The sequence below is a fragment of the Thalia democratica genome, chromosome 4 (assembly GCF_965202585.1).
Source record: "Thalia democratica chromosome 4, ktThaDemo2.hap1.1, whole genome shotgun sequence".
Taxonomy (NCBI): domain Eukaryota; kingdom Metazoa; phylum Chordata; class Thaliacea; order Salpida; family Salpidae; genus Thalia; species Thalia democratica.
The window spans coordinates 52,893,318-52,909,647 of NC_139168.1; the positions used below are offsets into that span (position 1 = coordinate 52,893,318).

At 26.2% G+C, this 16,330-nt stretch overlaps 1 protein-coding gene across 6 annotated transcripts in view; it reads left to right on the forward strand.

Annotated features, from left to right (window-relative positions):
- Positions 1 to 16,330, forward strand: part of LOC145833885 (centrosome and spindle pole-associated protein 1-like) — an 86,344-nt gene that overhangs the window by 46,266 nt on the left and 23,748 nt on the right. For 5 of the 6 annotated variants that reach the window (XM_082941125.1, XM_082941127.1, XM_082941126.1 and 2 more), the window contains exons 14-18: positions 4,703 to 4,787; positions 5,465 to 5,612; positions 9,430 to 9,578; positions 10,431 to 10,544; positions 13,676 to 13,825. In XM_082941125.1, coding sequence (XP_082797251.1) covers positions 4,703 to 4,787; positions 5,465 to 5,612; positions 9,430 to 9,578; positions 10,431 to 10,544; positions 13,676 to 13,825 — 646 coding nt within the window. The remainder of the gene's footprint in view (positions 1 to 4,702; positions 4,788 to 5,464; positions 5,613 to 9,429; positions 9,579 to 10,430; positions 10,545 to 13,675; positions 13,826 to 16,330) is intronic. The other variant, XM_082941129.1, reaches the window with a different exon arrangement.

The window sequence follows — 16,330 nt, forward strand, 5'->3', positions numbered from 1 at the left end:
CAATGTAAACAACCTACGATCTAAGAAAAGAACGCTTTAAAAAGAAAATAAAAGTTTTGTTGAACGAAAATCAGTAATGCACGCTTATCGACGTAAAGTTGAAAAGTGCTCTGCTAAAAAACCCAAAAGTACGGGAGGTCAAAAATCTCAATAACCAACTACGCTACTTTCGTGGTGTTATAACGTTTCTGCGTTTTTCGAGTGTTTAATAAATCTCTTCAAAACAAGACAAAGCAGATATGCTTACGCTACTAAAATTATAATCTTTACTTACGTTCGTTAAACCAATAAAACAAAAAAGTTAGCTATTCAGCACTTAAAGTTTATTTTAGAACTTAATAAATAAAGCGATTAGAAAAAAAAAACATTCACACTCTAGCAAGCCAGAGCTCGAAGGTTTGCTTGGACGATACTTTTAACTAGATGTATTAGCAATTGCTCTAATTTATCAGTGACTCTTACTAAAGTCAGAGCAAAGCTAAGATTTTAAGCGTATCAAACGTCTAAAAGTCCGCTTTGGTTTATGTAGAATAGAAGTTTTTGTATGACTCTTATTGAAGTCAGAGCAAAACTAGCACTTTAGAAAATACCATCTAAAAACTACGGTAGTTGATCTACAAAATATATCTCTATGTCGCTCTTATTGAAATCAGAGCAAGGTTAGCACTTCAAGCGTATCAAACGTCTAAAAGTCCGCTTTGGTTTATCTACAATATAAACCCAATACTTAAGAAACAGTTGTTAAGAAAACAACGAAATGTGAAAAGCATATAGTAAACAAAATATAATCTAGGTGACTTTGAGAAACTAAAGTAAAACAACGTTCTTAAAAACATTTTCTAGATCTCGTTTGTTATTAAAAGTAAACAAATACACGATTCTAACAAAGTGAAATTTCGTTCACAGAAAGATTGTTTAAGTGCATGTTAAAACCAAAGTTCGCTTGCTTAATCGTAGCGTAGCTTAATCACTTATAACTTTGATAAAGTACATCTGCAAGTGCAACGCGTACTCGCTTAGCGATCTTAAACTTCGCTGAAAATTTAGAAATTATACTACCTTTCCTCGCGATGCTTGGCTTTAAATAGTGTTACGCAACAGTAAAAGCTCTTCTTTTTTATGAATCACTCAGGCGAACAAGCAGCTGATGCTTACAAAGATATTGAAACAAAAAAAAAGACACAAAAAGCATTAAAAACAGTTAGATACGTTGAAAGCACTGTATCCTTTGGTGAACCTTGAACAACATTTCTTGGTGTCTAGATTTGTGAACTTAATACTGAATTGATGTTTCTGATTGCATATAGTAATATTAGGTGTGAAAAGTATTGCTTTTTGAAAACTAAAAAGTTTTAAACGAATTAAAATATCTTAGTTTAAAATTTTTTTTTTCTAAGTTCAGAATTAAATAAATTAAATTATTTAAATTAGCTCTTAACATTTCAGTAAAACGAGCAATCTTTTTTAGTTAAGAAAACAAACTGTATAAGTTCATAATTAAAAATAGCAATTTGGTTTATAATTTGTTAAGAGAAGTACATGCTTTTATATACTTCTAATATTTTTTTAATTGCATAAAAAATTCTAAGATTAATACCTAGATGTAGAAAATTTATGCTTTAATTTTAGGTTAGAGTAATTTTGTTACAATTTCTAGAAAAATATAATTAAGCACATTTGAAATAAAATATTGGTTTTGGGCTGGTATATTATAGTAAAATTAAATACCTTGCTGTGTCTATGATAAGAAAATTACAATTTTTTATTATGTATAGATCAATACTTAATCATTACGATTAAAGTGTAAGATAAAAGACCCTAATTTTCATTTATAAAGTTTTTTAACTTGCAAAAAATCATTTGAAGATAAGTCACTTTTAATATCATATTGATATACTAGCATTTGAAGTATATTAAACTTATACTACGGTTGCAACTGTTTAAAGCATAGAATTCCATAAATTGAAATAAATTAAGAGCCACCAACTAAAATTAAATACTGTTAATAAAGTTTGTATACCTATTGTAGTTATGAAAACTGACTTAATATAAAAAAAAATAAAAGATAAATTGTTGCGTATAAAATGAAGACAGGAATTTAAGAAAAATGTTTAAACTAACCTGAGTTAATATAATTACATAATAAAGTTATCACTTAAGTACACTAAATAAACATTAATAATTCTCTTCTGTAGAAATGTATAGATTAAGTAAAAATTGAATGAGCAGTATAAAATAAAAAAATAAGATTCTCAGGACATTATAAATTGATTTAAAAAAATAAAATTTTAAGTTTTAATGTTCAAAAGTTAGAAATTTAAAGTAAAACTTGTTTTATTAAAATTTTATGATAATTTTTTAAAATCTTTTGAAAGTGCATAAAATTAACAACTAAGATTCCTGGTTGCTACTTAACATTGAATTTGAAGGAACTTCTGCTTTTTTATAAGGAATAAAATAATCAGAGTTGCCTTTTTAAAAACCAAAAAATGTCAGCCTGAGTGACCAAAAACTGATTCATCTTGAGAGTCTTAAAAACAAAACAATTTTGAAAGCCAAAATCTGAAAATATAATATGAGTAGTTAATCAATCCGGAGTACCTAAAAATAGCATTATGATATTAAAAGGAATATAGGTCTAAAACATAAAAAAAACAATCTAAAGAAAAAAAGTTCTAAAATTATAGAAACTAGCCTGAAGTTTGATAAAAAATATACCAAAATAACATGAGTTTTGCAAAATAACTATAAACAAGCCTGAGTCAGCCTAAGTTTTAGAAAATTTTTATCAGAGTGTGTGGTAACTAGCCTGAGTGTGTGATAATTGAAAAAAAAACAAGACTTTTCTAACATTTTTTATGTACTGTTGAAATTCAGAATTAAGTTGTTCATAAATGTATAAAGAAAATCTTTAATAACTGTCTTCTTTATAAAAGTTAAGGGCATACGGGGGACCGACATTTTTTTGTTTACTAAAAATAACATTGGATCTTAGATGAAAGCTTAAAGTACAAACTACAAGCCACTTTTTATAGAATTAAAGAATGTAATTTAAATTTTGAGATATTGTAATTTTTATATAAAATTTTCGATACAAACGTATAGAATGTAAAATTTTCGTGGTCAATTTTCTCGGAAATTTGAAAAGTTACTAAAAACCTATCTTCTCCTTCATTTTTTGAGCTAGACACCTCAAACTTTCAGGAAACGTTTCTTTTATAATTTAGAAGACTTTGAATGTTGGAATTTGAAAAGTATTAAAAAATAAAAATTTTAGTTAAAAAAAACAAAAAAATAGGTGATTTTTTTTTATAAAAAATTTATTTTTCAAAATTAAAAAAATTCCTGCATTCAATCTTTTTTAAATTTAATAATACACATTCTGTGAAAATTTGAAGAAAATTGCTTAAAAAATGAAGGAGGAGATAGATTTTTAGTGAAATGGTCTTTTTTCGGGTTTTTAGTTTGCGCCTCCCATTAGGAACCTATTGAGATCACCGACTTTGACCGCTCATATTTCAAAACAACTTTAATTTTTTTCAAGCGGTTAAAATTGTCTGATAGCTCAGATAAAACTTTATAAAATAAGATCAACTTGTAAAAACCCCCCTATGCCCTTAAGTTAAAGAAAAAAATTAAACAATATCAATAAATTCAAAATTATTTAACTTGGAAAATTTAAATATGTATTTACAGAAATGTGTTAATAAATTAGTTTAATATAAGTTTTTAGATTCACAATAAGTACGCAATTATACCTGTAAGTATAAAATAATAACTTTAAAATTCAATTTTTACTAAAATAACACTGAAAGTATATTATGATAAGTATGCTACGTAAAATAAATTAATATAAATATAATTTTAAAAGTGTGTAGTATGATTTTATTTTCACGAAAAAGGAATTTGTTTTTTCAAACATAATATTGTTACTAGAACATATTAACGTTTCAAATTTTAAACCTATTGTATTTAGTAATAATAGAGTCTATTAAATGGATATTTTTTTTCAGAATTTAGTTGAACTCATTCATAAATACAGTAGTTTAAAATTTAACAACATCTTCAACACGAAAAATAAGATAAGGGAAGTAAAACTGTAAACTTAAAATTTCCATATGAATTTTAGGGTACCCTTATTTTCCATGGTTGTTTATTGTTCTTAACTCATAAAAAACTCTTACATTAGGTTGATGAAAGTTATAAGAAAAATACCAAAACGATCGAATGGGTACCAAGTGTTTAAAAGAAAGAAAAAGCAAAACAAATTACCATTGCAATTTTACCTTTAATTTCGAAGTTTATCGCTTGAAATTAATAAGTAGATAAAAAGAACTTTTTTTTTTTGCACAGCAAATAATCGGTGCACATATTCGAGTACCCTAAAATTCTTTAAAACACTGACTTTTACGTAAAAAATTTTATCATTAAAATCAGATATGTAGATAAATTACCATTTTTTTTAGCATGACTATTTAAAATATATAAATAGTTCATTAAAAACTTAAAACTTAATAGTTTTGCACCAAAAAAGCAGTTTTAGTTGTGTAAACAGTATATATGTTATCTAGTTTAAAGCCTACAAAACATACTTTTAGTCAGACCCTCAATGATTTTATACTTTAAAATTAAGTGATTTTTGGTAAAAAGTATATTAAAACTTGGAAAATTTTAATTTTAATATTTAAAATACTTAATCTAGAGATGGTTTATTTTCATTCCACGACACCATAAGTCCAAGCAAGCAGCAAAAAGCTTTAACTTATCAGGAAGAACTTAAAAAACAGGTTTGTAAAATATCAAACTTATAAGTCAATGTTGTATGATTTCGGGTATCAACGTTTTTATTATATTTACTTATATAAAAATGTAATCAATTGAACTTTAAGTATTTAGTTTTCTTAAAGTAAGTAAGTAAGTACGTTTAAAACTAAATTAATTTATTTTTAGAATACAAGGGAAAAACCCATTAAAAAACCATTTGTCACTTAGTAAAAATGAGTTTTTACTTACTTTTTTTTGCAACAAAAAAAAATCTAATTGATTATGTTTACATTTCAAAAGTTTACAATTTATTAAGAACAATTTTATTCATTACTAGGTGCCACTACCTCTTAATGAAAATAATATATATGTTTTGGAATATTAGTATTTATTTTATACTTTTGCAAGCTAAATAATGGTTTTTATAAGCTCTTCAATTTACAGTTTATATTAGACAGTGAATTTTGATTAATAGCTATGAAGTTATTTATTAATTTTTGTAATTCATATGTTAGCTTATTAGAATTTTTTTATAGAAACGAAATAGTTGCCTAGTGTACGAAATTTTTACTAAATTAATATTTTTTGGAAATTAAAGAAAATTTAAAAAATAATACTTAATCCTAGTTTCATGACTTAAACTAAAACTAATAAAATAAACGTTTCAATTGGTGTAAGGTTTTTAAATTATTAATTAAAGATGGAAGAAAAAAAGCGTGCTAAGGAACTTAAAGAACAGGAAGAAGAAAGGTACAATCGTAAAATAGAGATGGAAATGAGAGAATATAATCCCTGGGGTAAGGGAGGAGGTGGAGCTCCTATGAAGGATGAAGGTGGAAAGACCATATGTATGTTTAGTTTTTTATTATGTTATATATATTTCTTCTATTAAAACCTAATCTTATGCAAACGCTACTTTTTAGATCATGTTTTGTTGAAAAACTGATATCAATTTTTGTTTTATGGGATGAGTAATAATTGTTAACATAAATACCCAACCAGTTATTAAAAAAATAGTAGTCATAAATCATTTATTTCAGCTCATTATAAGTCTAAAGGTATGTAGAACTGTAAAGAAGTTTAAAATTTGTTATATATAAGTTTTTATTAACTGGTTGGGGATATATTTCGTTCATTTCTAACTTGCTACGTATCTAACTTTTACTTTTATACATTTCTAACTTTAATTTTTCTCACTGAAAACGATTTAATTTTTAAAAATCTTACGTTTAGTTTGAACTTAACTTAATGTTGGTTTTAAAATAATTTAAGTTTATTTTTTAATTAGTTCACTTATTTTTAAAGTAACTTTTATTTAACTTTAGTTTAGTTTTAATTTTATTTAAATTTAGTTTTAACTTGACTTTACTTAAATTTCTTTTTAAAAATTAACTTTAATTTTACTTTAATTGTAATGTAGATTTAATTTTTTTGAAATATAAATTTAAACAGGATTGAAATATTATATTTAACTTTAATTTAATTTTAAATTAAGTTTAATTATGATTATTTAAATAAGTTATAGCTTAGATTAAATTGATTTAAATTTAACTTTAATTTTAATTTATCAACGCTTAGAACACTGGTATGTTCTTTTTAAATATTTCTTCAGCTTAGTTTAAATATATATCAAAGTATAAAAGTAACAAATAACATATAATAAAATAACAAATATAACATATATAGTTACAAAATATATAAGTAACAAAAACTTTTGAAGTTAAGTATAAGAAATTACGTAATAAGGCAATCAAACAATCATAGATATCCAAAGATACAGCGGTCATTGAAAAAAAGAGCACTTTTTACATGTAGATTTTATTTTATGGATGTTCAACTATATAAAAGTTGCGTTTTACCGTTTCTTAAAAAAAAATAGTTTTTGAGGTATTACGGGATAAAAGCGAAGAGTTCATTAGGATCCTTATGGAGGGGCAAAGTTAAAACGGCAAAAAAAAAACTGTTTATTTAAAAATTTATCTTCTCCTACAGTTTTTTGCAACCATTCTCAAACTATTCTGTTAATCTAAAATTTTAAGTGATAATTGAAAATTAAGTTAAAAAATAACAAAAGAAAGAGATACAATTATAAACAATCCTTTGTAAAAATTAAAGAATTTTTAAGTATGAATAAGAAAAAAGTGATTATTTTCTTCTTTTATGTGATAAAATTTAATTTTTTTTTAGATTGATGCAATAGGATATTTTTTAACTAGCAAGAAATATTTCTTAAAAATTTGAGGTCAATAGCTTAAAAAATGAAGAAAGAGATAGAATTTTAATTAATTTCTAAATTTACTAGAAAATCGGCCTCGAAAATTTTATTTCAATTCAGTTGTACCAGATTTTTTTAGGAAACTTGATTAATATCAAAAGCTAAATTATTTTTTTTATAAAAAGTTTAGTGCTTATTAGAGCTTTCAAATAAGAGTTAATGTTGATTAAAAAAATGTTGGATTCCCGCTGTGCCCTTAATTTATGTAAGTTAATTGTACATTTTTGAATAACATCTTTGATTTTACTATTATAAATCTGTTGTCTATAATTCTAAATATATTACTACTGATAGAAACCTTAACTTTTGAAGTAGATTTCAATATATATTTTATGTGTATATAATGTTAGATATATATGTGTGTATAAATTATTTTGTTTTTTTTGATATATATATAGTCTTTTTTTGAAAAATATTTAACGTTGTAAAGTTTAATAGTCTCATTTTTCATAGAGTTTTTCTTTATAGAATTTAAATTTTAAATGTAATTTTTTTATTTTATTTGTAGCTAATTATAATTGTGATTAAGTTGGGTATGCAACTCGATGACCGAGAGGTCTTTTTGGATATCCAAGTCCTTGAACCAAAAATTTTAAGCAATTTTTTGTTTTTGTTCAATAAACCATATTATAACTTATGCAAAATTTTTTTATAAGCTTTTTTTCAATACGTAAATATATTTGAAAAGCCGAGAAACTTTAAGTTATAAAAAAGGAACTTGGTATTTGTTATTAGATACTATGAACTTAAACTTTTAAGTACTTAAAAAGATTGAATCAAATTATAACCCTCAGCTCTTGATACCAACATTTTACTTGTATCTTCTGACATCAATTTTCGTCGGTCTGATATGTTAGTCGGCTCAGGTTTACTTGTTGGTATGTGGTTACTAGCATCAAAACCTTTTCAGCGGCTTGAGCACGCGTTGCGTGCTCGGTAATTTACCTCGAGCGGTCATAGGCTGACAAAGGTATGGATTACTTGCTGCTAGCACTCATACTCATATTTCAGTGATTAGTGCTACTAATCGTGTAAATGAAAGTATGTTACAATTAAACCTACTCTATAAGAGGCCTAATATAACTAGCCTATAAATAAGTGGTAGAAATATAACTTTAGCTCAACTCGGTTAAAATCTACTTAGTAAAAAAATGCGATTTAACACTCAATATTTATTTTACAATGTAACAATCTACGATCTTAGAAAAGAAACTAAGTAACTCGCTAAATGAAAATTAGTGATGTGGTCAAAAATATCAATCAATGCCAAATAACAAATAATACTTAGTAAGCGACTCAAAAATATGTCTCAAACATAATTAAAAGTAGTGCTCGAAAACATACGCCTAAACCTACGCTAGACTTTACGAAACCCTTAACTTTATACAAGTGAATAATAACTTGAATTAAAAAAACTGTTTAACTATCTAAATTCAGTAAACTAGTTACTTGTTAAAAAAATCTAATTATTTTGTTATAATATCTAGTTATATATGCTGATTAAACTTTGCTATATACAGGGTTGCCACTTTACCTTGAATCCTGGAAAAACCTGGAATTTGACAATTTAGGCAAAAATAACCTGGAAAAACCTGGAACTTAAAAAATTTTGAAAAAAACCTTGAAAAACCTTGGATTTTGAACAAAAAACCTGGAAAAACCTGGAATTTTTAAGAATTTTAACATGTTCAGTAGTAAAATTTCTGTTTGACTCAAAAAATTTATCATATAGATAAAAAAGTTTTATCATCACCAAAAATTTTTTTATGAAAAAACACGTTTTTAGTAGCTTTACAGTACCTTTTTAATTTTTCTATACTATTTAACACAGTTTCTTACCTTAAATTTAACTTTAAACTAAAAATAGATTCAAGAATGTGTACTTTGAAAAACCTGGAAATTTTTTTGAAAAAACGAGTGGCAACCCTGTATATATACTTTTACACCGTTGTCGAAAATTTTTAGTACTATATTTTAAAAAATATTAAAATAATTGTGAAATATTTTATTGATTTACGACGTTTCGCTGCTCATAAAATTTGAACAGATTTACAGAATAAAATTAAATTCAAAAATTATTCACTTTGTAAAGCTGTTCATATTTTATGAGCAGCGAAATGTCGTAAATAGATTAACTATTTGTTTACAAATACAGTTGTTTTAAAATTTATAGCCCACAAGAAATTGAATCTAAAGGGGAAGTTTTATTTTAATCAAGCTACATCATAAAATTGTCTTACTCATAATTAGTTCTGGTCTGTTGTCTGGTACTCGTACGTTAAACGTACATTTTAAACTAACATGGTCATTAAATTCTATGTTTACTTGTTATTATTTTTGATTTTTTGTAAAATTCCCTTTACCATTTATAAATTAGTGGCAAAAAACAGCGGATTTACGTCAAATGAAACAGATAAATGATGAAGTATCGAATAATCCAGCAAAATTACGTCAAAAAGTTCTTTCTAACATATCTCCCCAACCACCTGATAGAATACAACATCAGGCTTCTTTTATATCACCCATGGATGATGCTATTGTTGGTTTTATGTTTTAAAAACATTTTATGTTTTTAAACTATTTTTTTGTTAATTTTATAATTAATATAATCTTTAAAACTTTCATTATACATTTTTAATGATCTTTCATGTTAATATTGTTTATTAAAAACTATGAGATAGGTTTTTTTGCCATTAAAATGTATACATTTATTTTATAATAATAACAAATTTAAACAGTTCTCTTTCTTTATTAAACTAACACATGTTTCTGTGTGTTAACAAGTTAACACACTTCAACGAAGCTCTGTAAAAAAAATACTTAAAGGGAAGAATATTATAGTATTCTTTCCTTACAGTGTTTATTTTTTATTAGCAAACGATTGACTTTAAATTTTGAATATTTATGTTTATTGCATATTAAGTAATTTAGAAATTGATAGCTAAATCATAAACTGGAATTTCTGATAGAATTTAAATTTGATCATTTTTTGGCTATTTTGAAATAAAATTCTTATAAGTAAATTGATAAAAATTATAATTGTCTTTTATGTCTATTAAGATTTTTATTCTTTTTATTATATATTTTTAGGTCTAGATCAGCCGATCGGCAAACTGCTGCATGCGGCCCGCGAATATTTTAATTTTTGAAATTTGGCCCATGTAACCACTGAATTCTTGCTGACTCCTGGTCTAGATATACATTTACGATTTTAAAAATTGACATTTTAAAAATTGAAAGATACTTTTTTTTTGCTAAAGTGCATAGTTTTGTTATTGAGTTTGAACTGTCGGAATTTGAAATTTTATATAACAAAGAAGTTGAATGCACAACGTTAATACAAAATATTTTAAAATTAAGAACACTTTAATTATTTTAGCATTAATGGCAGGATACGTTACAAGCGACACCTCGAAACTTTGGTAGAAGTAATCCATTTGAAAATAAGCAATCGCATTCACAAAAGTCACAAAAAGATGTTTATAAAGAAGAACTTCAAAAACAAGTTTATAGTACTTTTAACGTTTTCATATTTTTACCAATGTTGTCTTAGATTTTTTACACTATTTATTGGAAACGGGTCAAAGTTGCACGAAAAAAAAAATTGCACAAGGTTACTAAATTGTGCGAGGGGACTAAATTGCACGAAGGCAAAGTTGCACGGGGGCACAAAATTGCACGAAGACAGTTTTGCACCAAGGGTCAATTTTGCACGAGTTACAATTTTGCACGGAGGGTCATTTTTGTCCGAGAGTATAAAAAAAAAAATTAAATTAAATTAAAAGATAAATTAATAAAAAAACAAAAAAAAAGACCGATAGTAAGGGTTAGAGGTAACAGTGATAGTAAAAAAAAACTCTTAAAAAATAATAATAGTCTAAAAAAAAAGTATTAATAAGAATAAAATAAGTAACTGACCGAAGGTAAGGGTTAGGGGTAACAGTGATAGTAAAAAAAAACAAAATTAAAAAAAATTCAACCCGTCAAAAAAGTCTCCGTGCAAAATTGCCTGCTCGTGCAAAAGTGTCTTCGTGCAAAAGTGTCTTCGTGTAAAAGTGATCCTTCGTGCAAAAGTATCTTTGTGTAATTTTGTCCCCTCGTGCAATTTTGTACGCTCGTTCAAGTTTTACAGCTACCTCTATTTATTTTATACTTTAGAGTTTCTGAAATGTTTTTTTATAAATCTGTTTGAAAAAAAAACTTTTTTTTGATAAATTTAAGCTTCCTTACATTTGAAGCATATGACGAAAAACTGACTATTTAGTTAATAATGAGCCCAATCGCGCTGAACTGAAAGTAAACTAAAGTTTTGTATAAAATCGATATTTGTAAATTTTAACAAATACAAAAATTTTCGTACAGGTACTATACGAATTAATTTCTAAGCTAAGTAATAAAATTTGTTTTAAAGTATTAACAAACTTTCACTAACTTAAAATAGTAACTTTCTGTTTATTTGTTATGCGTTTTTTAATCAAAAATAGGTTTATTTTAAACTTCAAAAAACCAAGTTAAACTCATACTTTACTTTATATTTTAACTTTAATTATGTTTTGAAAAAGCTTGTAGATACTTTATGGGTAGCTGTCAAATTTGCACGAGCGTACCAAATTGTACGCGGGGACAAAATTGCACGAAGGGTAACTTTTGCACGAGTAAAAAATTTGCACGAAGACATTTTTGCAAGAGTTTATTTTTTTTTAACCTTTACATTAATTTTAAATTATTTTATTTTATATTAGTCTTTTTTTACATCCACTATTGCCCCTGACCCTTACCCTCGGTCGGTAACTTATTATTCTTTTTTATTAATTAATTTGTTTCTTTTTTTTTTAATTAATCTTTTTTTTTTCTATCACTGTTACCCCTAACCCTTACCCTCGGTCGGTAGCATTTTTTTCTTTTAAATTAATTTGTTTTTATTTGTTCATTTATATTATTTATTAGTTATTTTTTTGTTTTTACTATCACCCCTAACCCTCGGTCAGTAATTTTTTTTTCTTTTTGTTATTTTGTAAATTTTTTTTTAAGTTTTTTTTTTGTTTCTTTTGTACATATTTTGGTTTTTTCTTTTACTCTTGTGCAAAAATGACCCTCCGTTCAAAATTGTAACTCGTGCAAAATTGAACCTTGGTGCAAAATTGTCTTCGTGAAATTTTGAGCCCTTGTGCAATTTTGACCCGTTCCCTTCTTAATAGTTATATTATAATATATGCCCGCTATCAGCCCAGTCGACTATGCGTGTTGTGCTCAAAAACGTACTTATGGATAGAAAAAAAAGTAAAATAAAAAATTACAAATACGGTGATGCAACAAAATATAAAGTAAATAAAAGTAAATAAAACAGAATTCGTTTTGATTTTGAGTGCTTCGTCTGCTTTGGTTTCTTAAAGTAAATTCTTTTTTTTTTGTGTAGAATAACGCCGTTCGTCATGTAGCCAGCTCTTTCAATTCATCAGTGTTGACATTCAAGCCCTTTAGGTCGCGCTTGCAACGTTCTTAAAGCATAAGGTTTGGCGACCGCGGTTTTGTTTGCCAACTCGCTAACAACAGAGACTATTTGCTCTACCCCATCCAAAAAAACACCAATCCACTTAAACCTGCGCCGACTGAAGATTAAGTACTTAGTTGTGATACCAGTACGTCTCAATAGTTCGTCGTTGGTGATCTTTTGTTGCTTATCAGTTATAACAATACGACGGAGTCATCGTAGATGAAATGTGTTTACTTCTTCTCCTGTACGCCCGACAAGGTTTACGCTCTGCTACCGTATAGCAGAGTAATGCGTACACAGACTTTATAAATAGTTTATGTTGATTAGTAAATATGAAATATAAATATTTAATTTAAAAAGATTTATATTACACTTAACCTCTATAAAATATTAAAAAAAATATTTTATTTTATGTATTACTCTAACATTGAAAAACCACTACTTAAAAAAATAAATTTGGATACTTTATGTTAATTATAAAGTCAAAATTAGTTTAAATTGAGAATTGACAGGCTAAATTTGTAAAAAATCACAACACTGTAATAACAAATTAGCGTGGTGAAATAAAAAGTTATATCCAATATGTACTTATCGAGTAAAATTAACTATATTAAGGATATTGTAGCCTAAGTTTAAGTATTGAAGAACCTATTGGTTTCTCTAACTTTAACTCGTTACATATCGAGAGCTACTTAGAGTTTTAACAAACGGTAAAAAGAAACTTGTAGCTTGATTAAAAATCTAAAAAGTTGAAGAAAAACCCATACTACCTTCCATGTTCTTAAACTTCGTTCTGTCATACTGGTTGGATCCGTTTAATTTTTCTATAAGATGACAGTTTATAGTGTTTAAAAAAAGAAGCGTTGAACTATTTACTACTAAATTTACTAACAATGTATTTAAAACCTAAAGTAAAAGTTACAAAAGTCTTTCAGTCACGAAGACTTAAATTATTTTAAAACATTTTCTTTTGCTCATCATTTTCTTTAGTATACTAAGTTCATGGACGTCATGTCATATTATACATAAATAAATTGAGTCTTAAAAGTCGAGTCTGAAAGCCATCATTTTTGCGAAAAAATTTTTGCATATCATAATATTGTTTTAGTGACATAAATAACTTTTAAGTATTTTTACAATAGATTGACGAAAAGAAACGAGTTGAAGCAGAAAAGAGAGAAAAATTACGAATTGAAGAAGAAAAAGAAGAAAGAAGACTTGAAGAGCAAAATAGAAAAATGCAGGAAGAGTTTGAAGCAGAAAAGCAAAAAAAGCAGGAAAAAATTGATCAAGTTAGTATTATCTTAAGACTTAGTGTATCCTAAGACTAAGATAGGCGCTACGTGCTATGTTCTAAAAGATTTAGTTGACTTTAATTGCAATTAAATGAAAAAAAAAAAAGAAAAATATAATAAATTTTGTACTTCAAATTTTGTGAAAAATGTTTATATGTATTAAGGCATAAATCGGCTAAATCCTGCTTTTAATGTTTAATTTTAGTGTATATTTAAAATATCAAGTTTCTTAAAAATTAACTTTACAGAATTCATTTACACTTATGATTTAATATTTAGAATCTAATTAGTGTAGGCTTCATAACATTCAAAAACTTAAGAAAATTTATATTATATTTTTATAAGATTTAGTGTTTCGTACTTTATACTTTAAAGGTGGCAATCAAAGTTCTCAACTTAAATAAAAGGAGAATGATCATTAATAAATTTTAAATTTTATTAACAATACAATGTTTCACTCGTTTGAAAACGATATCTTCAGTTCTTTAAAATCTGTAAAAATTTATATAATAACATGTAGGAAGACATTATGCTAAACTTGAAATAAAAGAAAAAAAAAGTATATAGCAAAAAACTGAATAAAATCTAAGTAAAATTTATAGCTTAAAGTTACTAGTATATGAAGATTATAATGTTGTTAGGTTAGATTTAGAAAAATTTTAGTTACTTAATAATTATATAATCTTAAAACTTAAACATACAAATTAAGCAAGGCTACTAAATGTTAGTATAATTATTTATATATTTGTTTAAGTTTTAAGATTATATAATTATTGAGTAACTTACATTTTTCTAAATCTAACCTAACAACATTATAATCTTCATATACTAGTAACTTTAAGCTATAAGTTTTACTTAGATTTTATTCAGTTTTTTGTTATATACTTTTTTTTTTTTTCTTTTATTTCAAGTCTAGCATAATGTTATTCCTACATGATATTATATAATTTTTTACAGATTTTAAAGAACTGAAGATATCGTTATCAAACGAGTGAAACATTGTATTGTTAATAAAAATTGAAATTTATTATAGATTTAGTGTTTAACTAATTTTATTATACTAAGTTAAAACTTTAAGGCTTAGAACATTATAAAAATAATTATACACAACTGCAAATGCTGTAAGCATTATCTGTTTGTTCCAAGAGACTTAAAAAAAGAGAAGTGTTTTTTACTCTAGCTTAACACTATATTAAGCCGAATGCGGCTTGAAAGTGGAGTTTTGCTGTTTTATGAATATTCTTGCGTGAAGTTTTAAACTTACAGCGCAGTTTTTGAATATTGTTGAGCAGAATGTTAAAACTCCCGTTTAGTTAAGCGTCGCAGCTTTTTGTTTAAAGCAAGTGCGCTTTGCATCTGCAAGTTCATTCACTTTTCGTTCGGGCTGACTACCATTGTTTGCAAGAATAGTTACGATTAGTTACAATTAAACCAAACGCTCTTTTATTTAGCAGGCACATTTTAGATTCTTTGTGAATAAAATTTCATTGTTTTTTTAGAAACGTGTATTGTTTGACTTAGTAACATACAAGACCTAGAGAAACGTTTAACAGAACGTGTTTCGTTCTAGTTCTGAACGTCACCTAGATTGTATTTTAGCTACTATATGCGTTCAGCTTTCGTTGTTTTTGGCGACTTTTACTCAGCACTGCACTTATATTGTAGTCCACTGACTTCAGTAAACCGCTAGGAAATGAAAGCAAGTGTAATTCAATACATTTTTAGGCTTTCGTTGATCGCTTACAACCGTTTTTTTTTTTTGAGCAGTACACTTCTACGGTGGGTCAATCGACCCCTGTAAAAAAGGAAAACTAAAGCAAGTATATATTGATTTGTATCTATTTTCAGCTTTCGTTGTTTTTTTGACAACTGTTTCTCAAGTAGAAACTTCTATTGTAGTTTAACCAAAGCGGACGTTTAGACGTTTTTACGCTTCAGGTCCTAGCTTGGCTCTGACTTCAGTAAGAATTGCTGAGTACTGAAAACAAACGCTAATACATCTAGTAAAAGTTGCTGTGCAAACAAATCAGTGAGCTCTGACTTGCACGTGTGTTAGTCTTATTTTATCGCTTTATTGTTAAAATTGTAAAATAAGTTTAGGGTGCTTAATCTATATTTTTAGTATTATCGGTAGAGCGTAGATAAGTAAATTTTGTATAGTTAGTATAATTGTACCGTATATTATTCTATATTAAGATTATGTAGTAACTATAGAAAATTCACTAAATCTGAAATAAAGTGTTTCTTTCTAGTCTATATTAAAATCATATATCAGGTTATATATTAGAATAATTATAGACGAAGTTAAATAAGTATTATATAGCTCATATCAAAAGGGGTAGCCTCAGATTTCCACTACTTTTTTGAATTGCTTGAAAATCATGCAAATAATTTGCATATTTGCTGAGTCAGCAATTTTAAAAACTTTTATTTCAATAACAAAATTTTATTTTTTGATTTATATTTTTATGTTTGGGTAAGGTTGGTTAGGGATAAGGGTAT